General features: G+C 38.5%; 1 protein-coding gene across 2 annotated transcripts in view; it reads right to left on the bottom strand.

Annotated features, from left to right (window-relative positions):
* Positions 1 to 25,433, bottom strand: part of fibcd1b (fibrinogen C domain containing 1b) — a 387,620-nt gene extending 362,187 nt beyond the window's left edge. For both annotated transcript variants that reach the window (XM_061966495.2, XM_061966494.2), the window contains exon 1: positions 24,914 to 25,433. In XM_061966495.2, the coding sequence (XP_061822479.1) occupies positions 24,914 to 24,961 (48 nt within the window). In that variant the 5' untranslated portion in view covers positions 24,962 to 25,433. The remainder of the gene's footprint in view (positions 1 to 24,913) is intronic.
* Between the last annotated feature and the right edge of the window lie 2,067 nt (positions 25,434 to 27,500).

Genomic DNA, 27,500 nt, shown 5'->3' on the forward strand with positions numbered 1-27,500 from the left:
TCGGCGCGCGGACCCGAGAGAGCGTTGAAGTCACTTCATTAAGTACACGCTCTACTGGGAACGCACTTCTGTGTGTCTTTAGCTCCAATGCCACACTCGCATGTTAACAACAACGTCATGCTGTTGTGGGACTGACTGACCGGTTGTTGATGCTGCAATTTAACAAGTGTAGCGAAGCCTACCTTTTTTAAATTATTTTTATTCCATGCTGTGCCTGTATACACGAAGCAGGCTCATCTAGCTCGTGGTGGGTCAGAGGTGGTATCATGTCCCCGAGGAAGGAGGTTTGCCTTCTTGACGTCATGAAAACTATACACTACTGACATCCAATGTCTTGGAATTGCAACTGCAATTGCAAATTATTGACATACTTACATTATTAACACTTTTCAGGGCGCAACAAAAGACTGAACTGACTAGCCAACGCAGCTTAAACTATACACTACTGCCATCTAATGTATTGTACTTGCAACTGTAATTGCACGCTATTGACTTACTTATAATATTAACACTTTTTAGGGTGCAACAAAACACTGGATTCGGCAAAGACTGAACTGACAAGCCAACTCACCTTAAACGATACACTACTGCCACCCAATGTCTTGGACTTGCAACTGTAATTGCACCTTATTGACATACTTACATTATTAACACTTTTCAGGGCGCAACAAAAGACTTATCTGACTAGCCAACACAACTTAAACTATACACTACTGCCATCCAATGTCTTGGACTTGCAACTTTATATGCACTTATTGACATACTTACATTATTAACACTTTTTAGGGTGCAACAAAATACTGAACTGACTAGCCAACGCACCTTAAACTATACACTACTGCCATCCAATTTCTTAGAATTGCACTGTAATTGCACCCTATTTCCATACTTACATTATTAACACCTTTTAGAGCACAACAAAACACTGAATTCGGCAAAGACTGAAATGACTACCCAACACAGCTTAAACTATACACTACTGCCATCCAATGTATTGAACTTGCAACTGTAAATGCAACTTCTTGACATACTTACATTATTAACACTTTTTAGGGCGCAACAAAAGACTGAACTGATGAGCCAACGCAACTTAAACTATACACTACTGCCATCTAATGCCTTGGACATGCAACTGTAATTCCACCCTTTTGACATACTTACGTTATTAACACGTTTTAGGGCGCAACAAAAGACTGAACTGACTAGCCAACGCAGCTTAAACTATACACTACTGCCATCTAATGTATTGGACTTGCAACTGTAATTGCACCCTATTGACATACTTATATCATCAACACTTTTTAGGGTGCAACAAAACACTGGATTCGGCAAAGACTAAACTGACTAGACAACACACCTTAAACTATACACTACTGCCATCTCATGCATTTGACATGCAATTGTAATATTACCCCCTTGACATACTTACATTATTAACACTTTTTAGGGCGCAACAAAAGACTGAACTGATTAGCCAACGCACCTTAAACAATACACTACTGCCATCCAATGCCTTGGACATGCGATTGTAATTTCACCCCTTTGACATACTTACATTATTATACTTTTTAGGGCGCAACAAAAGACTGAACTGATGAGCCAACGCACATTAAACTATACACTACTGCCATCTAATGCCTTGGACATGCAACTGTAATTTCACCCTTTTGACATACTTATGTTATTAACACGTTTCAGGGCACAACAAAAGACTGAACTGACGAGCCAACACACCTTAAACTATACACCACTGCCATCCAATGTATTGGACTTGCAACTGTAATTGCACCCTATTGACATACGTATATTATTAACACTTTTTAGGGTGCAACAAAACACTGGATTCGGCAAAGACTGAACTGACAAGCCAACTCACCTTAAACTATACACTACTGCCATCTCATGCCTTTGACATGCAATTGTAATTTCACCCCTTTGACATACTTACATTATTAACACTTTTTTGGGCGCAACAAAAGACTGAACTGATGAGCCAATGCACCTTAAACTATACACTACTGCCATCCAATGCCTTGGACTTGCAACTGTAATTGCACCCTATTGACATACTTACATTATTAACACTTTTTAGGGCACAACAAAAGACCAAACTGACGAGCCAACGCACCTTAAACTATACACTTCTTCCATCCAATGTCTTGGACTTGCAACTGCAATTGCAACTTATTACCGTACTTACATTATTAACACGTTTTAGGGCGCAACAAAACACTGGATTCGACAAAGACTGAACTGACTCGCCAACACATCTTAAACTATACATTACAGCCATCTAACGTCTTGGACTTGCAACTGTAATTGCAACCAGTTGACATACTTACATTAATAACACTTTCTAGGGTGCAACAAAACACTGGATTCGGCAAAGACTGAACTGACTCGCCAACACACATTAAACTATACACTACAGCTATCTAACGTCTTGGACTTGCAACTGTAATTGCAACCAATTGACATAGTAATATTATTAACACTTTTTGGAGCGCAACAAAACACTGGATTCGGCAAAGACTGAAGTGACTAGCCAACGCAGCTTGAAGTATACACTACTGCCATCCAATGTCTTGGACTTGCAACTTATTGAAATACTTGTATTATTAACACTTTTTAGGGCGCAACAAAAGACTGACTTGAATAGCCAACACATCTTAAACCATACACTACTGCCATCCAATGTCTAATTGACATACTTACATTATTAACACTTGTTAGGGCACAACAAAAACTGAACTGACCAGCCAATGCAACTTAAACTATACACTACTGCCATCCAATGTATTGGACTTGCAACAGTAGATGCAACTTATTTACATACTTACATTATTAACATTTTTTTGGGCGCAACAAAAGACAGAATTGACTTGCAACAGACCTTAAACTATACACTACTGCCATCTAATGTCTTGGACTTGCAACTGTAATTGCACCCTATTGACATACTTACATTATAAACACTTTTTAGGGCACAACAAAAGACCAAACTGACTCGCCAACACAACTTAAACTATACACTTCTTCCATCCAATGTCTTGTATTTGCAACTGCAATTGCAACTTATTTTCGTACTTACATTATTAACACGTTTTAGGGCGCAACAAAACACTGGATTCGACAAAGACTGAACTGACTCGCCAACACATCTTAAACTATACATTACAGCCACCTAACATCTTGGACTTGCAACTGTAATTGCAACCAGTTGACATACTTACATTATTAACACTTTCTAGGGTGCAACAAAACACTGGATTCGGCAAAGACTGAACTGACTCGCCAACACACATTAAACTATACACTACAGCTATCTAACATCTTGGACTTGCAACTGTAATTGCAACCAATTGACATAGTAACATTATTAACACTTTTTAGAGCGCAACAAAACACTGGATTCGGCAAAGACTGAAGTGACTAGCCAACGCAGCTTAAAGTATACACTACTGCCATCCAATGTCTTGGACTTGCAACTTATTGAAATACTTACATTATTAACACTTTTTAGGGCGCAACAAAAGACTGACTTGAATAGCCAACACACCTTTAACCATACACTACTGCCATCCAATGTCTAATTGACATACTTACATTATTAACACTTTTTAGGGCACAACAAAAAACTGAACTGACCAGCTAATGCAACTTAAACCATACACTACTGCCATCCAATGTATTGGACTTGCAACTGTAGATGCAACTTATTAACAAACTTACATTATTAACACTTTTTTTGGGCGCAACAAAAGACATAATTGACTTGCAACAGACCTTAAACTATACACTACTGCCATCTAATGTATTGGACTTGCAACTGTAATCGCACCCTATTGACATACTTACATTATTAACACTTTTTAGGGCACAACAAAAGACCGAACTGACGAGCCAACGCACCTTAAACTATACACTACTTCCATCCAATATCTTGGACTTGCAACTGCGATTGCAACTTATTGACATACTTACATTATTAACACATTTTAGGGTGCAACAAAACACAGGATTCAACAAAGACTGAACTGACTAGCCAACACACATTACACTATACACTACAGCCATCTAACGTCTTGGACTTGCAATTGTAATTGCAACCAAATGACAAAGTTACATTATTAACACTTTTTAGAGCGCAACAAAACACTGGGTTCCGCAAAGACTGAAGTGACTAGTCAACACAGCTTAAACTATACACTACTGCCATCCAGTGTCTTGGACTTGCAATTTATTGACATACTTACATTATTAACACTTTTCAAGGTGCAACAAAATAATGAACTGACGAGCCAGTACACCTTAAACTATACACTACTGCCATTCAATGTCTTGGACTTGCAACTGTAATTGCACCTTATTGACATACTGACGTTATCAACACTTTTTAGGGCGCAACAAAACACTGTAATCGGCAAAGACTGAACTGACTAGCCAACGCACCTTAAACTATACACTACTTTCATCCAATGTCTTGGACTTGCAACTTATTGAAATACTTACATTATTAACACTTTTTAGGGCGCAACAAAAGACTGAATTGAAGAGCCAACACACCTTTAACCATACACTACTGCCATCCAATGTCTAATTGACATACCTACAGTACTAACACCTTTTAGGCCACAACAAAAACCTGAACTGACAAGCTAATGCAACTTAAACTATACACTACTGCCATCCAATGTCTAATTGACATACCTACAGTATTAACACTTTTTAGGCCACAACAAAAAACTGAACTGACAAGCCAATGCAACTTAAACTATGCACTACTGCCATCCAATGTATTGGACTTGCAACTGTAGATGCAACTTTTTGACATACTTACATTATTAACATTTTCTTTGGACTAGCCAACACACCTTAAACTATAAATTACAGCCATCTAACGCCTTGGACTTGCAACTCTAATTGCAACTTATTGACATAAAAGTTTCAATCAATCAATCAATCAATTAACACGATGTAGGGTGCAACAAAACACTGGATTCGGCAAATACTGAACTGACTAGCCAACGCACCTTAAACTATAAATTACAGCCATCTAACGCCTTGGACTTGCAACTCTAATTGCAACTTATTGACATAAAAGTTTCAATCAATCAATCAATCAATCAATCAATCAATCAATCAATTAACACGATTTAGGGTGCAACAAAACACTGGATTCGGCAAAGACTGAACTGACTAGCCAACGCACCGTAAACTATAAATCACAGCCATCTAACGCCTTGGACTTGCGACTCTAATTGCAACTTATTGACATAAAAGTTTCAATCAATCAATCAGTCAATCAAATAACACGATTTAGGGTGCAACAAAACACTGGCTTCGGCAAAGACTCAACTGACTAGCCAACGGACCATAATCTATACACTACTGCCATCTGATGTGTGATAATAAAACAAGATTTAACAACTGGACAGCAGTTAACATATTTAGCTAATTTTTAAAAGTTGCAATATAAAAAAAGTATGTTAATATTGAAAACAATTATTATTCATTAACACACTTAAAATAACTAAAAATTGGTCCTGTTGATTCCCAAGCACCAGGAATTGGTACCGTATCAGTTCAAATGTGAACGGTACCCGGCCACTATTAAAAAACCTAGGCAGAATAAAAACAAGCTTTGCGCTGTTGTTGTTTGCCAGGATGATGTCAACATTTTAGAAACAACTGTCCGCATGATGCAGTCGGTTTTCCTAAGCAGCGCTCTGGAAAGTTTGGACTTCTTCAGAGTGATATTGATTCTTTCCAAACTGATGGGCAGTCCCACTGAGAATCACTTACTTTTCCACAATACAGTGTGTGTGCATGCATGTGTGTGTGTGTGTGTGTGTGTGTGTGTGTGTGTGTGTGTGTGTGTGTGTGTGTGTGTGTGTGTGTGTGTGTGTGTGTGTGTGTGTGTGTGATGGCAGGAAACAGGCATCACTAACAGCCTTCTGCAGGATTCTGTTTCAAGTCCTTCCTAGCTGTGTGTTTTTTTATTTTTTTATTTTCATTTTATTTATTTAGTTCCTTCCTGTATAATCGTGCGTGGGTGCACACAGAACGCACACTCTTTTTCCTGGTATCCATCACCGTTTGAGATCAGGCGTGCTGATTCAGCAGACGTGTCGACAACAAGCTGCATGATGCAAGTACTACTCATAAAATGATCAAATCTGCCACGGTGTAAAACGAAAACAGTAAGAAAAATAGTAGTTTATCATTTTATTATGATTTCAGCTACATGCTGTTTACTTATAACAACTAATTGTTCACGCTTGGTTTATTTTGTGTTGAGCCGGTTCAGTACCAGTTCTGTTAACGGTATTACAAACCCCGTTTCCATATGAGTTGGGAAATTGTGTTAGATGTAAACATAAACGGAATACAATGATTTGCAAATCCTTTTCAACCCATATTCAGTTGAATATGCTACAAAGACACCAAATTTGATGTTTGATTTTTGTTTGCAAATAATAACTAACTTAGAATTTCATGGCTGCAACACGTGCCAAAGTAGTTGGGAAAGGGCATTTTCACCACTGTGTTACATGGCCTTTCCTTTTAACAACACTCAGTAAACGTTTGGGAACTGAGGAGACACATTTTTGAAGCTTCTCAGGTGGAATTCTTTCCCATTCTTGCTTGATGTACAGCTTAAGTTGTTCAACAGTCCGGGGGTCTCCGTTGTGGTATTTTAGGCTTCATAATGCGCCACACATTTTCAACGGGAGACAGGTCTGGACTGCAGGCGAGCCAGTCTAGTACCCGCACTCTTTTACTATGAAGCCACACTGTTGTAACACGTGGCTTGGCATTGTCTTCCTGAAATAAGCAGGGGCGTCCATGGTCACGTTGCTTGGATGGCAACTTATGTTGCTCCAAAACCTGTATGTACCTTTCAGCATTAATGATGCCTTCACAGATGTGTAAGTTACCCATGTCTTGGGCACTAATACACCCCCATACCACCACACATGCTGGCTTTTACACTTTGCGCCTATAACAATCCGGATGGTTCTTTTCCTCTTTGGTCCGGAGGACACGACGTCCACAAATTCCAAAAACAATTTGAAATGTGGACTCGGCAGACCACAGAACACTTTTCCACTTAGTCCATCTTAGATGAGCTCAGGCCCAGCGTTTCTGGGTGTTGTTGATAAACGGTTTTTGCCTTGCATAGGACAGTTTTAACTTGCACTTACAGATGTAGCGATCAACTGTAGTTACTGACAGTGGGTTTCTGAACTGTTCCTGAGCCCATGTGGTGATATCCTTTACACACTGATGTCGCTTGTTGATGCAGTACAGCCTGAGGGATCGAAGGTCACGGGCTTAGCTGCTTATGTGCAGTGATTTCTCCAGATTCTCTGAACCCTTTGATGATATTACGGACCGTAGATGGTGAAATCCCTAATTCCTTGCAATAGCTGCTTGAGAAAGGTTTTTCTTAAACTGTTCAACATATTGCTCACGCATTTGTTGACAAAGTGGTGACCCTCGCCCCATCCTTGTTTGTGAATGACTGAGCATTTCATGAAATCTACTTTTATACCCAATCATGGCACCCACCTGTTCCCAATTTGCCTGTTCACCTGTGGGATGTTCCAAATAAGTGTTTGATGAGCATTCCTCAACTTTATCAGTATTCATTGCCACCTTTCCCAACTTCTTTGTCACGTGTTGCTGGCGTCAAATTCTAAAATTAATGATTATTTGCAAAAAAAAATATGTTTATCAGTTTGAACATCAAATATGTTGTCTTTGTAGCATATTCAACTGAATATGGGTTGAACATGATTTGCAAATCATTGTATTCCGTTTATATTTACATCTAACACAATTTCCCAACTCATGTGGAAACGGGTTTTGTTGTTCATTTCAACGTTTACACTATCACATTTCAACATGCCTGAAAAAGGAATAGGAAGAAGCCTTTTTCTTCCTTTACTCAATATGTAACATAAATAAATTAATAAATACCCAATAAGGTTGACTTGAATAAATAGATATTCATTGGATATGTAATAAATTGTATATTTTGTCTAATTCTTCAATACAGTTCAAGATGTTTATCGGGGTTCTTCTTTGTAGGAAACACTTGGAGTTTGAAGAGTTTCTTAAACTGGATAATAGTGTTTGACTTCTTTGCTTGGTCCATTCCATAAATGAATCCACATACTGATACATTCCCTTTGTCTTGTCTTGTCTACACTTTTTTTGAAGCCTCTTTCTTTGTGCTGTCCTCCAAATCTAATCATCAGACATGGAATTGATTAGCTGAACTCTCGACTCAATTGACAAATTGACGAGGAAAAAAGAGGTTCGGGGGAGCCTGGCTGCCCTGATGGAACCATTGCTGCGGGGTATGTGAGAGATTCCTGGGACAAATGGAGAATCATGTGCCTCTCAGTCCTTTCCATCGAGGACGTGGAAGACATGATCGTGGGGTACTTGCTGATTGGGCTGGGCATTGCTCTGGTGTATCGATAAATTCGTAAGACGATGGCAGCCACTCAAGGAGCCCAAAGGCTGTTCGTCGCAATGGACGGATTGGGTCGGGCTGTGGGATCACAGTCTGGGGCAATTTCTGAACTGAATCGCAAGATGGATCACATCATGGAGAAGCTTGGATATGAGAGCCAACATGGACGAATAGAACAGACTAACCATTGTAATGTCTGCTCGCGGAAAATCAAAAATCCTAATCTACGATTTGAATCCCTCGAATTGCCTTGACGCTGCAACAACAGGAGCAGGCTTCTCTGTAAACATCCTCGAGGACTCTCAAAGATGGACGCTTTTGACCTCCCTCCCTCCTCAACGACACCTGGAAGTCGAACTTTACTTGCATTGCATGCAGAACGGCCCTGGGCCTATGGACACAACGCCACTACACCCAAAGACAATGGGCAAACACACACCCCACCCCTACCCAACGCCTTCACCACCGCTTGATTCCCCTCCGGGGTGATGGACGGCTGAGTAGCGCTTTATAGCAGCATCCGGCCTCCAGGGCCCCAACTCCCCCCCTCTATTGCGAGTTGTGATTATATGTAACTTGTTTATGTGTGCTATGGCAAATTCGTTTTTTTCCCCTTGGACTCAGTCTGGACCCCCTCCCGAGGGTCCAGCCTTTGACAGATATTTTTTACTCTTCCACCCTTTCCCAATATCACCTTTTTCCCACCTTATTTAAGGAGCACCGTAGGTAGCTGATCCGTCGGCGGTCCCGTCTTGTCTCCCTGTAACATATGTCTGCTCTTAGTGGGATTGTGCCGAAAATGTAATATCAGTTCTTATGTGTCATGTACATGTTACAGAATGGACAATAATAAAGCATCCTGACTATATTGCCAAAAGTATTTGGCCACCCATCCAAATGATGAAAATCGGGTGTCCTAATCACTTGGCCCGGTGTATAAAATCAAGCACGTAGGCATGGAGACTGTTTCTACAAACATTTGTAAAAGGCTGGGCCGCTCTCAGTGATTTCCAGCGTGGAACTGTCATAGGATGCCACCTGTGCTGAAGCGCATAGTGCAAAGACTTTCTGCACAGTCAGTTGCTACAGAGCTCCAAACTTCATGTGACCTTCAAATTAGCCCACGTACATAAAGTATTTGGCCCCCTGCCTTTACTCACATATGAACTTGAAGTGCCATCCCATGGAATTGTCCAAAATGTTTTTGGTATCCTGGAGCATTCAAAGTTCCTTTCACTGGAACTAAGGGGCCAAGACCCACAAACTGAAAAACAACCCCACACCATAATTCCTCCTCCACCAAATTTCACACTCGGCACAACGCAGTCCGAAATGTAGCGTTCTCCTGGCAACATCCAAACCCAGACTCGTCCATCAGATTGCCAGATGTATGTATGGCTTAGATGCAGCTGCTCGGCCTTGGAAACCCATTCCATGAAGCTCTCTGCGTACTGTGCGTGGGCTAATTGGAAGGTCACATGAAGTTTGGAGCTCTGTAGCAACTGACTTGTGCAGAAAGTCTTTGCACTATGCGCTTCAGCATCCGCCGACCCCTCTCTGTCAGTTTACGTGGCCTACCACTTGGTGGCTGAGTTGCTGTTGTTCCCAAACTCTTCACTTTTCCGATAATAAAGTTGACTTTGGAATATTTAGGAGCGAGGAAATTTCACGACTGGATTTGTTGCACAGGTGGCATCCTATGACAGTTCCACGCTGGAAATCACTGAAAGCGGCCCATTCTTTCGCAATTGTTTGTAGAAACAGTCTCCATGCCTAAGTGCTTGATTTTATACACCGGGCCAACTGATTAGGACCCCTGATTCTCATCATTTGGATGGGTGGCCAAATACTTTTGGCAATATAGTGTATTTCTTTTCTTTTGCTGAGAATAATTGTTGTACATTTTTTCATTTCATTCATTTTAGCTGTTTGCAAATGCACCAAATAGTTATATTTCAATATTTTTGGTCCACTAAATACATTTTTTTTAATGTTCTCGATATCCAACATTATGTAATTTTTAATATATATTTTTTTAACACATTTTAATGAATTAAGTGTAATTGTTGCAGTTTTTTCCCCCCATATTTCTGCACAATAACTCAGATATGGTAACACCAGCGAGCAGTAGAGAATATGGAGTTATTTTTGGTCCATATCTATCGATTGTTACGCCCCAAAAATGTGTTTTTTCTTTACCCTTTCAATGTCTACTCCATCTATTTATATTTGTGTTTGATTTTCTCTTCTACTGTTACCAAATAGCATTATTTTAGTTTTACTGATATTCAAAGATAGCCTGTTTTTGTCAAAGTATGATGTTATTATTATTATTATTATTATTATTATGTCTGCAAATAAGACTAACTTGAAATATTTTATACCTTTACAAATGTTGTTTGTATAATGATTGAGCTATTGTTTCCCCCCAGTGGGGTACTCTTCCTGTTGGTTAAGTAGCTTCTTACCCAATTCAAGGCTGACCCTCTTTTTGTTTACCACATTTACCACTTTTGGCACCACCGATGTCAGATTTTAGCATCTTAGTGAAGGTGGGCTTCATTGAGGAAACTTTTCATACTTGCACGAAGATATTAGCACGGTTTCTGGAGGTCTCTAGTTATCTTTTTATCGTATTTTTCGGACAATAAACCGCTACTTTTTTCCTACGCTTTGAACCCTGCGGCTAATTCATGAATTTTCGCTAATGGCCTTTAATGTTTTGTATTCAACAAATAGTGTTTCCAACGCCGACAGCGACACTGAAAAGGTGTGTTATTGTTTGGACAAGTTCACTCGCTGCAGAGGCTGCGGGTTAAAAATGCACTTCCTGTTTTGTTCCTTGAACCGTAACTATTTGTCCACAGCGTTTCTGCCTGAAAGGATTCCTTATTCATCACTCCAAGTAACATTTGTAAGTTTTACAATATAACCAAAACAATTCCTACTTGCTAAACCGTCCCATGTGTGATGTCTGTGGGAGTGTTTTCCTGCATTTGTGTACGTGCTATGTATGATATAATCAAGTGAGCGTCATTAGCATTAGCGTTTGTCTGTGTTAGTATTTTTAACTTACATATGCATTCTGTTTGTATTGTTTCCGTCGATAAACAAGTCTGTTTAGCTGTTCGGAGCTTCCATGACGATGACTTCTGTTTTGTTTGATCATCCGTTTTACTGCCTTGTTACAGACACAGTTTGGCAACAATTAAAGCATGTAAATATACATTTAGATAATATTTGGTACCGATATCTGCTAATATATGTACAAATATTTATTTCTTGTCAAATTTGGTGGGTGTGGCTTAAAAACCGGTGTGCTCTCTATAACCTGCAGAGTAGGGTATTTATTTTCAAGCATTCTTGGGCCACCAAGTCATCAGGTTTCCTTTCTTGCCCTGACAGACGCACAGGCAAAAGGAGTCATTTTGTTTCTTCTCAGTTTTAAAAAACAATTAAGAGCTGACGACGAGCGGGAGACTTCGAAAACCGTCAGACTTTCACGTCACGCTTTTTCCCTTAATTGGCCTCCATCTGTTGGAAAAGGGCGCAGAAGTGGCAGCTCACCTCCAGCAAGAAAATCAAATATGCAAAGTTTCGGGGGGAAAGGAGGCGTCCAAAACAGCGACCGGCAAAGATCTCCATTAGTCCACGGGGGGACCGAAATGGACGTGTCAGTAACTCAAAAGCCGCAGATAGAGCCGCCACAACACTGGGATTATTTATGTCAAATTAGCATGAGAGGGAGGAGAGGACAGAAAGCAGCATTAGTCTCCCGCCATCCCCACATCCACTCATCTCCCGCCATTCCCTAACGCCGCGTGATCCACGCCGAGTGTTTGGGGGTTGTGGGACGTGTTTCGCCTTTCATCCTCGCACTCGCACCACTCAAAGTATTAGAATCTCATTTAGTCATTCACTCGTGCTCTTCATCTCACTGCCGATGTGTGTTTTTATTCCCGTGAGATAGACATCGGCAAAAAAAATAAAAAATTAAAATAAATAAAAAAAGAAACCTGCAAAAGGCAGCGTCTTGCTTCAAATATGCTCAATTTTGACCAGCTAAAGCATTCGCGATACATTCACGCCGAGTTCTGTGCGAAAACAACAAAGTCAACAACACCCACAAACATGGAGGACACATTGCACATAAACAAATATTTTGAAGTTTAGTTTGTCATTGTTTTCACCAGCAAAACTTTAATAACTGCCATTGCGGTTCAAATCGGTTGAGAAATGTGCGATATGGAGAGTTCTGTATATTGCCCATTCAATTTCAATAGGGGAAATCCCTGGTAATTCCGGGTAATCAGGGAATTTCTGAAACCGGGACAAATGCAATCTTAATTGTCCAAGGCGAGTGAAGTATGCGGATGCTGGAACGGTTCGAATCGGTTGAGAAATGTGGGATGTGGAGAGTTCTGTATATTGCCCATTCAATTTCAATGGGGGAAATACCTGGTAATTCCGGGTAATCAGGGAATTTATGAAACCGGAAAACATGCTATCTTTATTGTCCAAGGCGAGTGGAGTGTGCGGATGCTGGAACGGTTCGAATCGGTTGAGAAACGTGGGATATGGAGAGTTTTGTATATTGCCCATTGAATTTCAATGGGGGAAATTCCTGGTAATTCCGAGTAATCAGGGAATTTTTGAAACCGGGAAACATTTTATCTTGATTGTCCAAGGGGAGTGGAGTGTGTGGATGCTGGAACGGTTCGAATTGGTTGAGAAATGTGGGATATGGAGAGTTCTGTATATTTCCCTTCAATTTCAATGGGTGAAATTCCTTGTAATTCCGGGTAATCATGGAATTTCTGAAACCGGGAAACATATTATCTTGATTGTCCAAGGCGAGTAGAGTGTGTGGATGCTGGAACGGTTTGAGTCGGTTGAGAAATGTGGAATGTAGAGAGTTCTGTATATCGCCCATTCAATTTCAATGGGGGAAATTCCTGGTTATTCCGGGTAATCAGGGGATTTCTGAAACCGGGAAACATGTTATCTTGATTGTCCAAGGCGAGTGGAGTATGCGGATGCTGGAACGGTTCGAATCGTTTGAGAAATGTGGGATATGGGGAGTTCTGTATATTGCCCATTCAATTTCAATGGGGGAAATTCCTGGTAATTCCAGGTAATCTTGGAATTTTTTAAACTGGGAAACATGCTATCTTAATTGTCCAAGGCGAGTGGAGTGTGTGGATGCTAGAACGGTTCAATTTGGTTGAGAAATTTGCGATATGGAGAGTTCTGTATATTGCCCATTCAATTTCAATGGGGGAAATTCCTGGTAATTCCGGGTAATCTTGGAATTTTTGAAACCGGGAAACATGCTATCTTGATTGTCCAAGGCGAGTGGAGTGTGCTGATTCTGGAACTGTTCGAATAGGTTGAGAAATGTGGGATAGGGAGAGTTCGGTATATTGCCCATTCATTGTCAATGGGGAGACAATTACCTTAATTTATGGGAAAACCGATAATTCGGGGAAAGGGAAAACATGTTTTGTGTTCGATATGTGGGAAGAGCAGTGTCGGTTGATGGGTTTGAAAACGGAGCAAAAATGTTTGAAAATGTATTGTAGAACTTTGAATATGTCCATTCATTTGAATGGGAATTTCCTGGAAATTTGGGAATTTGGGGAAAACCGGGAATCTTTGAAAATATTGATACCAATTGTCCGAGATGATAAAAAGGGGTTGGTGTTGGAATTTTTGGAATCGGTTGAAAAATAGTCACAGTTTTAATTGAGAATGGGTTACCGGTATTTGGAATTCCTGGAATTTTGGGAAAACCGGGAATTTTTAAGAGAAAAAAAATAGGAATTTTTTTTTGTCCTCATCTAAGAGGAATGTTTTGAAGGTGGAATGGTAAAAAACGGTTAAAAAATGTGACTTGTGAAAACTTTCCAGGATGTGGTGAAAATAGGGCTTTGGAAAACCAGGATTGCCTGGAATTTTTTGAACTCGGTAATTTGATTGTCCAAGGTGATTTGAGTGTGTGGATGGTGGAACGGTTCAAATTCGATGAGAAATGTGCAATATGCAGTCGATTATATATTTCCTAGTCATTGTCAATGGGGAGAAATTTACCGGAAAACCGGGAATTTGGGTAAAGGGAAAACATGTTTTGTATTCGATATATGGGAAGAATAGTGTGGGTGGGTGGTTCAAAGGTTGGAATTGGGTTTAAAAATGGAGCAAAATTTTGAGAATTTAAGGCATTGTAGAACTATGAATACGTCCATTCATTTGAATGGGCATTTCCTGGAAATTTGAGAATTTCGGGAAAACCGTGAATCTTCGAAAATATTGATACCAATTGTCCAAGATGACAGGAACGGGTTGGTGTTGACATTTTTGGGATCGGTTGAAAAATACTCACAGTTTGAATTGAGAATGGGTATTTCGGAATTCCTGGAATTTTGGGAAAACCAGGAATTTTTACAAGAAAAAAATAGGAACATTTGTTGTCCCATCTAAGAGGAATGTTTTGCAAGTGGAAAACGGTTGAAAAATGTGCACTGTGAAAACTTTCCAGGAATAGGTGAAAATAGGGCTGTGGAAAACCGGGAATTCCTGGATTTTTTAAAACTTGGTAGTTTGATTGTCCAAGGTGATTGGAGTGTGTGGATGGTAGAACGGTTCAAATCCGATGAGAAATGTGGGATATGCAGTCGATTATGTATGTTATATTTTTAGTCAATGGGGAAAAAATTACTGGAAATCCCGGGAAAACCGGGAATTTGGGGAAAGAGAAAACATGTTTTGTATTCGATATATGGGAAGAGTAGTGTGGGTGGATGGTTGAAAGGTTGGAAATGGGTTTAAAATTGGAGCAACATTTTGAGAATTTAAGGCATTGTAGAACTATGAATACATCCATTCATATGATTATGAATTTCCTGGAAATTTTGGAATTTCAGGAAAACCGTGAATCTTTGAAAATATTGATGCCAATCGTCCAAGATTGTAAGAACGGGTTGGTGTTGAAATGTTTGGGATCGATTGAAAAATACTCACAATTTGAATTGAGAATGGGTATTTCGGAATTCCTGGAATTTTGGGAAAACCGGGAATTTGTACGAGAAAAAAATAGAAACATTTGTTGTACCACCTAAGAGGAATGTTTTGCAAGTGAAAAACGGTTGAAAAATGTGCACTGTGAAAACTTTCCAGGAATAGGTGAAAATAGGGCTGTGGAAAACCGGGAATTCCTGGAATTTTTTAAACTTGGTACTTTGATTGGAGTGAGTGGATGGTGGAACGGTTCAAATCCGATGAGAAATGTGGGATATGCAGTTGATTATATATGTTATATTTTTAGTCAATGGGGAGAAGATTACTGGAAATCCCGGGAAAACCGGGAATTTTGGGAAAGGGAAAACATGTTTTGTATTCAATGTATGGGAAGAATAGTGTGGGTGGATGGTTAAAAGGTTGGAAATGAGTTTACAATTGGAGCAACATTTTGAGAATTTAAGGCATTGTAGAACTATGAATACATCCATTAATATGATTATGAATTTCCTGGAAATTTTTTAATTTCAGGAAAACCGTGAATCTTTGAAAATATTGATGCCAATCGTTCAAGATTGTAGGAACGGGTTGGTGTTGAAATTTTTGGGATCGGTTGCAAAATAGTCACAGTTTTAATTGAAAATGGATTTTGGGGAAATTGGGAATTTGTAAGAGAAAAAAATAGGAACATTTGTTGTCCCATCTAAGAGGAATGTTTTGCAAGTCAAAAACGGTTGAAAAATGTGGACTGTGAAAACTTTCCAGGAAGAGGTGAAAATAGGCTTTGGAAAATCGAGATTTCCTGGAATTTTTTTAACTTGGTAGTTTGATTTTCCAAGGTAATTGGAGTGTGTGGAGGATGAAACGGTTCAAATTCGATGAGAAATGTGGTACATGCAGTCAATTATATATTTCCTATTCATTGTCAATGGGGAGACAATTACCGGAAAATCGGAAATTTGGGGAAAGGGAAACCATGTTTTGTGTTCAATATATGGGAAGAGTAGTGTAGGCGGGTGGTTGAGAGGTTGGAATTGGGTATGAAAATGGATCAACATTTTGAAAATGTACGGCCTTGTAGAACTATGAATAGGTCCATTCATTTGAATGGGATTTTCCTGTAAATTTGGGAATTTTGGGAAAATCTGGAATATTAACAAAATATTGACACAAATTGTCCAAGATTATATGAACGGGTTGGTGTTAGAATTTTTGGGATCGGTTGAAAATACTCACAGTTTGAATTGAGAATGGGTATTAAGAAATTCCTGGAATTTTGCGAAAACCGGGAATTTTTACGAGAAAACAATAGGAACATTTGTTGTCCCATCTAAGAGGAATGTTTTGCAAGTCAAAAACAGTTGAAAAATGTGGACTGTGAAAATTTTCCAGGAATAGGTGAAAATAGGGCTGTGGAAAACCGGGAATTCCTGGAATTTTTTAAACTTGGTAGTTTGATTTGAGTGTGTGGATGGTGGAATGGTTGAAATCCGATGAGAAATCTGGGATATGCAGTCGATTATATATGTTACATTTTTAGTCAATGGGGAGAAAATTACTGGAGCAACATTTTGAGAATTTAAGGCATTGTAGAACTATGATTATGTCCATTCATTTGAATGGGAATTTCCTGGAAATGTGGGAATTTTGGTAAAACCGTGAATCTTTGAAAATATTGATAACAATTGTCCAAGATGATAGGAACGGGTTGGTGTTGAAATTTTTGGGATCGGTTGAAAAATACTCACAGTTTGAATTGAGAATGGGTATTTTGGAATTCCTGGAATTTTGGGAAAACCGGGAATTTGTACGAGAAAAAAATAGGAACATTTGTTGTCCCATCTAAGAGGAATGTTTTGCAAGTGAAAAACGGTTGACAAATGTGCACTGTGAAAACCTTCCAGGAATAGGTGAAAATAGGGCTGTGGAAAACCGGGAATTCCTGGAATTTTTTGAACTTGGTAGTTTGATTGTCCAAGGTGAGTGGAGTGAGTGGATGGTGGATTGGTTGAAATCCGATGAGAAATGTGGGTTATGCAGTCGATTATATATGTTATATTTTTAATCAATGGGGAGAAAATTACTGGAAATCCCGCGAAAACCGGGAATTTGGGGAAAGGGAAAACATGTTTTGTATTCAATATATGGGAAGAATAGTGTGGGTGGATGGTTCAAAGGTTTGAAATGGGTTTAAAATTGGAGCAACATTTTGAGAATTTAAGGCATTGTAGAACTATGAATACGTCCATTCATTTGAATGGGAATTTCCTGGAAATTTGGGAATTTCAGGAAAACCGTGAATCTTTGAAAATATTGATGTAAATCGTACAAGATGATAGGAACGGGTTGGTGTTGAAATTTTTGGGATCGGTTTGAAAAATACTCACAGTTTGAACTAAGAGGAATGTTTTGAAGGTCAAAAACGGTTGAAAAATTTGGACTGTGGAAACTTTCCAGGAAGAGGTGAAAATAGGGCTGTGGAAAACCGGGAATTCCTGGAATTTTTTGAACTTGGTAGTTTGATTGTCCAAGGTGAGTGGAGTGTGTGGATGGTGGAACGGTTCAAATCAGGTAAAAAAATGTGGGAGTTGTGCCTGTTTGAAAATTGGCACATTCATTTTCAAAGTCCCTGAAAACCGTGAATTCTGGGTAATATTTTTTTTTGGGGGGGGAGACGAACGTTTTGATACTCAAAAAGTTCCGATCAGATACAAACTGGGCTTTGGAACCCGCATAACCTTCATGGCGGTATAATAATATATGATGTTTTGATTGTCGTATACACAAACATGCCAATATTACTTCTGGGTGACATCAATGCCATCAACAACACCCGTACTGTGCAAAAAGCTTCCAAACATCCGCTTGCTATGCATTTATCATCATTTCTATACCCAGCAATGTGATCATTACAGAGCCATCTTCCACAAAAATGACCCACATACTGTGTGCAAAAAAACGTCTGCAGTATAATTATTGAACAAAAAAAGCTTTTTTTTTCCTGTTGGGGGGGAAAAAAACACATTTTCCAGTCATTTCCAACTGTAGAATGCAAGCTCGGCTTGTCAGTGATAACGACCAGGCTTGTGAGCACCCTCTGGGGAAAAAAAGAGGAAAAAACTGACGTAAAAAAGAGAAAATTCGAAAGTGCTGCCACGCAAACGCTGAAAGAACATTTTATTGCATGTTGCATTTAATGTAAAGACAGAAAACGTTTCCATTTGGCAACTCTATCCTGTAGCCACGCCCCCTCGGGTAATATATATCTGTTTACCTCCGTCACCTCAAAAATAGACCGGTAAATGGAAAAACAGTTGAAAGGTTGGAATCGGGTATAAAAATGTAGCAAACATTTAGAGAATTTAGGGCATTGCAGAACTATGAATATGTCCATTCATTTGAATGGGAATTTCCTGGAAATTTGGGGAAAACCGTGAATCTTTCAAAATATTTATGCCGATTGTCCGAGATGATATGACCGGGTTGGTGTTGGATCTTTTAGGATCGGCTGAAAAATAGTCACAGTTCGAATTGAGAATTCAAATTCCTGGAATTTTGGGAAAACCGTGAATTTGTCCGAGCAAAAAAATAGGGACCGTTTTTTTTGTCCTCATCTGAGAGGAATGTTTTGAAGGTGGAATGGTCAAAAATGGTAGAAAAATGTGGACAATGAAAACTTTCCAGAAAGAGGTGAAAATAGGGCTTTGGAAAACCGGGGAATCTGGGAATTCCTGGAATTTTTTGATTGTCCAAGGTGAATGGAGTGTGTGGATGGTGGAACGGTTCAAAACAGATGGGAAATGTGGGATATGCAGTCGATTATATATTTTCTAGTCATTGTCAATGAGGAGAAAATTACCGTAAATCCTGGGAAAACCGGGTATTTGGATAAAGGGAAAACATGTTTTGTGTTCAATATATGGGAAGAATAGTGTGGGTGGATGGTTCAAAGGTTGGAATTGGGTTTAAAATTGGAGCAACATTTTGAGAATTTAGGGCATTGTAGAAATATGAATACGTCCATTAGTTTGAATGGGAATTTCCTGGAAATTTGATAATTTGGGGAAAACCCGGAATCTTTGAAAATATTGATGCCGATTGTCCGAGATGATATGAACGGGTTGGTGTTGGAATTTTTGGGATCGGTTGAAAAATAGTCACAGTTTGAATCGAGAATTCAAATTCCTGGAATTTTGGGAAAACCGTGAATTTGTCCGAGAAAAAAAATAGGACAATGTTTTTTGTCCTCATTTAAGAGGAATGTTTTGAAGGTGGAATGGTCAAAAATGGTAGAAAAATGTGGACTGTGAAAACTTTCCAGGAAGTCGTGAAAATAGGGCTTTGAAAACCGGGGAATCTGGGAATTCCTGGAATTTTTTGATTGTCCAAGGTGAATGGAGTGTGTGGATGGTGGAACGGTTCAAAACAGATGGGAAATGTGGGATATGCAGTCGATTATATATTTTCTAGTCATTGTCAATGGGGAGAAAAATACCGTAAATCCTGGGAAAACCGGGAATTTGGGTAAAGGGAAAACATGTTTTGTGTTCAATATATCGGAAGAATAGTGTGGGTGGATGGTTCAAAGGTTGAAATTGGGTTTAAAAATGGAGCAACATTTTGAGAATTTAGGGCATTGTAGAACTATGAATACGTCCATTCGTTTGAATGGGAATTTCCTGGAAATTTGATAATTTGGGGAAAACCGTGAATCTTTGAAAATATCGATGCCGATTGTCCAAGATGTTATGTCCGGGTTGGTGTTGGAATTTTTGGGATTGGTTGAAAAATAGTCACAGTTTGAATTGAAAATTCAAATTCCTGGAATTTGGAGAAAAGTGTGAATTTGTCCGAGAAAAAAAATAGGGACCGTTTTTTTTGTCCTCATCTGAGAGCAATGTTTTGAAGGTGGAATGGTCAAAAATGGTAGAAAAATGTGGATTGTGAAAACTTTCCAGGAAGTCGTGAAAATAGGGCTTTGAAAACCGGGGAATCTGGGAATTCCTGGAATTTTTTGATTGTCCAAGGTGAATGGAGTGTGTGGATGGTGGAACGGTTCAAAACAGATGGGAAATGTGGGATATGCAGTCGATTATATATTTTCTAGTCATTGTCAATGGGGAGAAAAATACCGTAAATCCTGGGAAAACCGGGAATGTGGATAAAGGGAAAACATGTTTTGTGTTCAATATATGGGAATAATAGTGTGGGTGGATGGTTCAAAGGTTGAAATTGGGTTTAAAAATGGAGCAACATTTTGAGAAGTTAGGGCATTGTAGAAATATGAATATGTCCATTAGTTTGAATGGGAATTTCCTGGAAATTTGATAATTTGGGGAAAACCGTGAATCTTTGAAAATTTGATGCCGATTGTCCGAGATGATATGAACGGGTTGGTGTTGGAATTTTTGGGATCGGTTGAGAAATAGTCACAGTTTGAATTGAGAATTTAAATTCCTGGAATTTGGGGAAAAGTGTGAATTTGTCCGAGAAAAAAAATAGGGACAATTTTTATTGTCCTCATCTTATAGGAATGTTTTGAAGGTGGAATGGTCAAAAATGGTAGAAAAATGTGGACAATGAAAACTTTCCAGAAAGAGGTGAAAATAGGGCTTTGGAAAACTGAGGAATCTGGGAATTCCTGGAATTTTTCTATTGTCCAAGGTGAATGGAGTGTGTGGATGGTGGAACGGTTCAAATCTGATGACAAATGTGGAATATGCAGTCGATTATATATTTTCTAGTCATTGTCAATGGAGAGAAAATTACCAAAAAACCCGGGAAAACCGGGAATTTGGGTAAAAGGAAAACATGGTTTGTGTTCAATATATGGGAAGAGTAGTGTGGGTGGATGGTTCAAAGATTGGAATTGGGTATAAAAATGGAGCAAACATTTTGAGAATTTAGGGCATTGCGGAACTATGAATACGTCCATTCATTTGAATGGGAATTTCCTGGAAATTTGGGGAAAACCGTGAATCTTTCAAAATATTGATGCCAATTGTCCGAGATGATGTGACTGGGTTGGTGTTGGAATTTTTGGGATCGGTTGAAAAATAGTCACAGTTTGAATTGAGAATTCAAATTCCTGGAATTTTGGGAAAACCGTGAATTTGTCAGAGAAAAAAAATAGGGAATTTTTTTTTTGTCCTCATCTGAGAGGAATGTTTTGAAGGTGGAATGGTCAAAAATGGTAGAAAAATGTGGACTGTGAAAACTTTCCAGGAAGAGGTTAAAATAGGGCTTTGGAAAACCGGGGAATCTGGGAATTCCTGGAATTTTTTGATTGTCCAAGGTAAATGGAGTGTGAGGATGGTGGAACGGTTCAAATCTGATGACAAATGTGGGATATGCAGTCGAGTATATATTTTCTAGTCATTGTCAATGGGGAGCAAATAACTGCAAAATCCCGGGAAAACTGGGAATTTGGGTAAAAGGAAAACATGGTTTGTGTTCAATATATGGGAAGAGTAGTGTGGGTGGATGGTTCAAAGATTGGAATTGGGTATAAAAATGGAGAATTTAGGGCATTGTAGAAATATGAATATGTCCATTAGTTTGAATGGGAATTTCCTGGAAATTTGGGAATTTGGGGAAAACCGGGAATCTTTGAAAATATGGATGCCGATTGTCTGAGATGATATGAACGGGTTGGTGTTGGAATTTCTGGGATCGGTTGAGAAATAGTCACAGATATAATTGAGAATTCAAATCCCTGGAATTTTGGGAAAACTGTGAACTTGTCGGAGAAAAAAAATAGGGACATTTTTTTTGTCCTCATTTAAGAGGAATGTTTTGAAGGTGAAATGGTCAAAAATGGTAGAAAAATGTGGACAGTGAAAACTTTCCAGGAGGAGGTGAAAATAGGGCTTTGGAAAACCGAGAACTCTGGGAATTCCTGGAATTTGTTGATTTGATGTTTGATTGTCCAAGGTGAATGGAGTGTGTGGATGGTGGAATGGTTCAAATCTGATGAGAAATGTGGAAAATGCAGTCGATTATATAGTTTAAATTTATTGTCAATGGGGAGAAAATTACCGGAAAACAGGGACTTTGGGTAAAAGGAAAAGATGTTTTGTGTTCAATATATGAGAAGAGTAGTGTGGGTGGATGGTTCAAAGGTTGGAATTGGGTTTAAATATATATATATATATATATATATATATATATATATATATATATATATATATATATATATATATATATGTATATATATATATATATATATATATATATATATATATATATATATATATATATATATATATATATATATATTCAAATATACATATATATATATATATATATACATACAAAATAGGGCTTTGGAAAACCGGTAATTCTGGGAATTGCTGGATTTTTTGGAATTTGGTAGTTTGATTGTCCAAGGTGACATATATACATACATACATACATATATATATATATATATATATATATATATATATATATATATATATATATATATATATATATATATATATATATATATATATATATATATATATATATAATAATAATAATAATAACTGGGATTTATATAGCGCTTTTCTAAGTACCCAAAGTCGCTTTACATGTAGAACCCATCAATCATTCACACCTGGTGGTGGTAAGCTACTTTCATAGCCACAGCTGCCCTGGGTTAGACTGACGGAAGCGTGGCTGCAATTTGCGCCAACGGCCCCTCCGACCACCACTATATCATATAAATATATACATATATAGATATATACATATCTATATACACATTATATGTATAGATATGTATACATACACTATATATGAATACATATATATACATACATACATATTCTATTCTATTCATACAGACTATATATATATATATATATATATATATATATATATATATATATATATATATATATATATATATATATAACTTCTTGTTTAATCGATTTTTTTAAATTAAGTATCTGTTTAGAACAAATCCCGATTTCGAATGTGACTCATTTGGACGGCGTTGCGCTGGCTGGGAGAGTGGCCGTTCCTGAATATTCCTGGTGCGATCCCTGCTTCTTCCACTCTAGTCACGTCCGTTGTGTCCTTGAGCAAGACACTTCACCCTTGCTCCTGATCGGTGGTGGTTAGCGCCTTGCATGGCGTCAGTGTGTGAATGTGTGTGTGAATGGGTGAATGCGGAAATAGTATCAAATCATTTTGAGTGCCTTGAAGGTAGAAAAGCGCTATACGGGTATAACCCATTTTACCATTTATATCAAATAATGTATTGCGAGGCTCAAGACTCGTGTTGAATCTAAGAACCGACTCTGAATCGAATCGTCGCCCCCAAGAAACGTGAGTTGTGGCACGGTTCACATTTTTAATAAACATGTAGCGTTTGCCTCAAAAGTGCCACATTTTGCTTGAAATTCCAGTGCTTTCCCCCCCAGCGGCCACCAGCAGGATATTCCACACAAAACGACAGACATGCTATGTTCCACATCCAATATTTTGCCCCCCCCCCCCAAAAAAAACCAAACACGATATTTGTCATTGGCGGGTGGGACGTCACATCCTGCGAGTCATCGATCGCTGCTCTCCTGAGAAGTATCGAGCTTACACCGGACCTCACATATGAGAAATTAGCCCCAGCGTATTAATCAATTTTTAATGGAGCGTCTCGGGATGCATGTCACCGTGCAAATGACTCACTCGGGGAGATTTGAGGAGGACGAGGCGAGGGTGTCGCCTTAGAAGCTGTCAGACCGTGCAGGCGTCAAAGCAAAAGACGTCCCTGGCAGCGCTCCGACGTCAAACGGAGACAAAATGTCAAACGTCTCAGCAGGTGTATAAGAACAAGCTGTACACGCCGTGCACATACGCCCCCTTGTGGCCGAGAGCTTCGTAAGTGCTATGATTTTTTTTTTTTTTTTTTTTTTTTTCATGCATGATCCTAACTTTCATCCTCTTGCAGGCAACATTGCAGACAACATGAAAATGACATTACTCCGGCAGGGTATGAATTAGGGAGGACACATCGAGCCTCGGAATGAAGCCACGTCGTGCACTGACCCCGCTCAACTGCCATGCGGGCGTTCCAAGCAGCTCATGACATCATGACCTTTGCCATGCCATCATTTTGACCAAAAAAATAAAATAAAAATGATTAAAAAAAATGCCCAAAATGTGCACAATATTTCCACAAAAATATAATTCAAACACATTATTTTTTGCTTCCTCCCACCATATTTTGCGCTGGTGAAAAAATAATTGAGTGGTTTCTCCCTGGAGGTGTGGAGCAAGCACCGAGGGATGAGACGAGATGATGGCCGGGCAGAGTGACACCAAGGCGGGGGAGACAAGTGCCAAAGCCCGGGGGTGGGGGGGATGGAGGATGGAGGATGGAGGATGCACCGTCCGACCACCACAACCGTCACAAGCACGCACCTGGTTTTTGTGGCGAGTCCCATCCTCGAGTTCGGAAGAATTGTTCATGTTTTTGTTGGGGTTTTTTTCCCCACCCGCACCGGCCGGTTCGGTCAGCGTCCCGCGGAGAATCTGCGCATTACATCCGCCTGCGAGGCTCCGGTCCAAGGCGAACACATCCAACACCGCGCGCAGCAAGTCCGCAGCAGATCTTTACTCCACGGCCGGAGAGCTATAGGGACTTGGATTCGAACTTAAATCTCCTTTTTTTTTTAATTATTCCGGTGTTGAATCCTGGATCAAAAAGTCATTTTATTCCATGCCCGGGAGAAAAAAAAAGGAAAAAAAAAAAAAAAAGAAAAGAAAAGCAGTCTTTTTGCTCCGCTTACTTTCCGCTGGATGAGAACACGAGATGGACACTCCCCCAAAAAAGAGCCCACAGGACGGCCAGAAGCGAGGCTCTTGCGGCGGAAGACGGACTGATCGGTTCGGTGCGCTCCTGCGCTGTGGCGCACACTTGTGCCGCTCGCCTCCAGCTGTCAATCAACGCTTGCTCCCGCCCCCTCCCTCCCGCATCCCGACTCGCCGCCCCGGGCTGGACCTCAATGATGTCTCCCCCCCCCCTCTCCCCTCTTTTTCCACTATCATGCCAGTGAAGCCATTAAAAAAAAAACACGCCATCAATAAACAATAATAACAACAAATAACGATGATGATGTCATACTTTACTGCAATACTTTGAGAAAGGGCGGGGCACAAGCCATTTTGAAGAGGGGGAGATAACAAATGTATTCTGCAGTCCTTAGAGGCGTGGTTTAGCTCTGACGTCACAGCCCGAAACGGGAAATGCACTGGGGCAGTGGTTCTTAAACTTTTTATTTTATTTTATTTTATTCATTTTTTTTTTTTTTTTTTGACCAAGTATACCACTCAGAAAACGCCAAAATCAAATCAAATCAAATCAACTTTATTTATAAAGCACATTTAAAATTTACCACAGGGGTAGAATGACAGAGATTACAGTAAAGTAGCGTAGTCGGTAAGTATTCATTAAAAACAAGGCAGTGGTTTTATTTGACAATTCATATTATTTGTATTTAATCAAGCTATAATTTTTAATTTTAATTATTAATTTATTTTAAAAAATTAACATAATTTTTTATATACATGTTACAGGTTATATGTCTGTTATTATTGAATGTATCAAATGTGATGAATATTTACTGGACCACAATGGAAACAAGCCTTTTGGCTTTTTGTGCCATCCATTTGCCTTTTTAAAGCATTACATGGATTAAATTATTTAAGATGTCAACAAACTTCTCAATCAATCAATCAAAACAGCTAACGTTATTAGCAGCTGGTTACTATTTTTTTGTGAAATTTGCTGAGGGCGAATAAAAAAAAAATAATAAAAAATGAACGGGCGGGACACAAGTGGCCCCAGGCAAGACTTTGGAAATCACTGAAGTAAAATTATTGCATTTTGGGTTCTTTTTACACATGCGTGACAGCAGTAAATCTTCAAATGTGACTTAAATTATTTAATAATGATTTTTATAATGACCACAGGTTGGACCTGGAACATGTTCTTTCTATTCACATTTCCGATGGGAATAATATCGATTAAGTCGGTTTCATTTTGTGTCATGTATGTATTATTTTTTCCTAATACATTTCCGATAGATATGATATTTATGTATTTTTCTTGTTTTATTTCATGTAGTTATTAATTATATTTGGATTTCTGATTAATACAATATTTGTTATATATTTTATTTCATTGTGATTTATTTTATGTATATAACGATGCTTTCTGTATACATTTACAATGGGAATAATATTTATTTTTGTATTCTGTTGTATTGTATGTATGTATTAACTCATTCTATTTACATTTCCAAAGAAAATATTTATTTATTTTATTTTGTTTTATTTTATTTGATTTTCTATGTACATTTCCGATATTTCCATCCATCCATTTACTACCGCTTGTCCCTCTCGGGGGTGCTGGAACCTATCCCAGCTGCATTCGGGCGGAAGGCGTTTACACCCTGGACAAGTCGGAATGATATTTATTTAAATTTGTGTTATTTCATATATGTATGAATTTTTATCTATTGACATATCCGACGGATATATGATATGTATTTATTTATTGTGTTTTATTTCACGTATGTATTATTTTTTTATATTTACATTTCCAATGGAAATATGGAATATTTGTTCATGTATTTTATTTAATTATGTTTTATTTTATGCATCTATAAAGTATTTCTATTTATATTTACGATGGCAAAAATACAAATCTTTTTTATTGATTTTTATTTTAGTTTTATTTTATGTATGTATTATTATTTCTCTTTACATTTTCAAAGGGATTAAAATATTCATGTATTTACTTGTTTTATATTATGTATGTATTCATTATTTCTATTCACATTTCCTTTTTTTTTTTTTTTTTTTTTTTTTCATTTCCAATGACAATAATATTGATTAAGTTGATTTAATTTTGTGTCAAGTATGTATTTTTTTTTTTCTATTTACATTACCGATAGATAGATATATTTATGTATTCATTTAGTTTTATTTCATGGAGGTATACATT

This window comes from Nerophis lumbriciformis, linkage group LG11 (assembly GCF_033978685.3).
Source record: "Nerophis lumbriciformis linkage group LG11, RoL_Nlum_v2.1, whole genome shotgun sequence".
NCBI classification, from domain to species: domain Eukaryota; kingdom Metazoa; phylum Chordata; class Actinopteri; order Syngnathiformes; family Syngnathidae; genus Nerophis; species Nerophis lumbriciformis.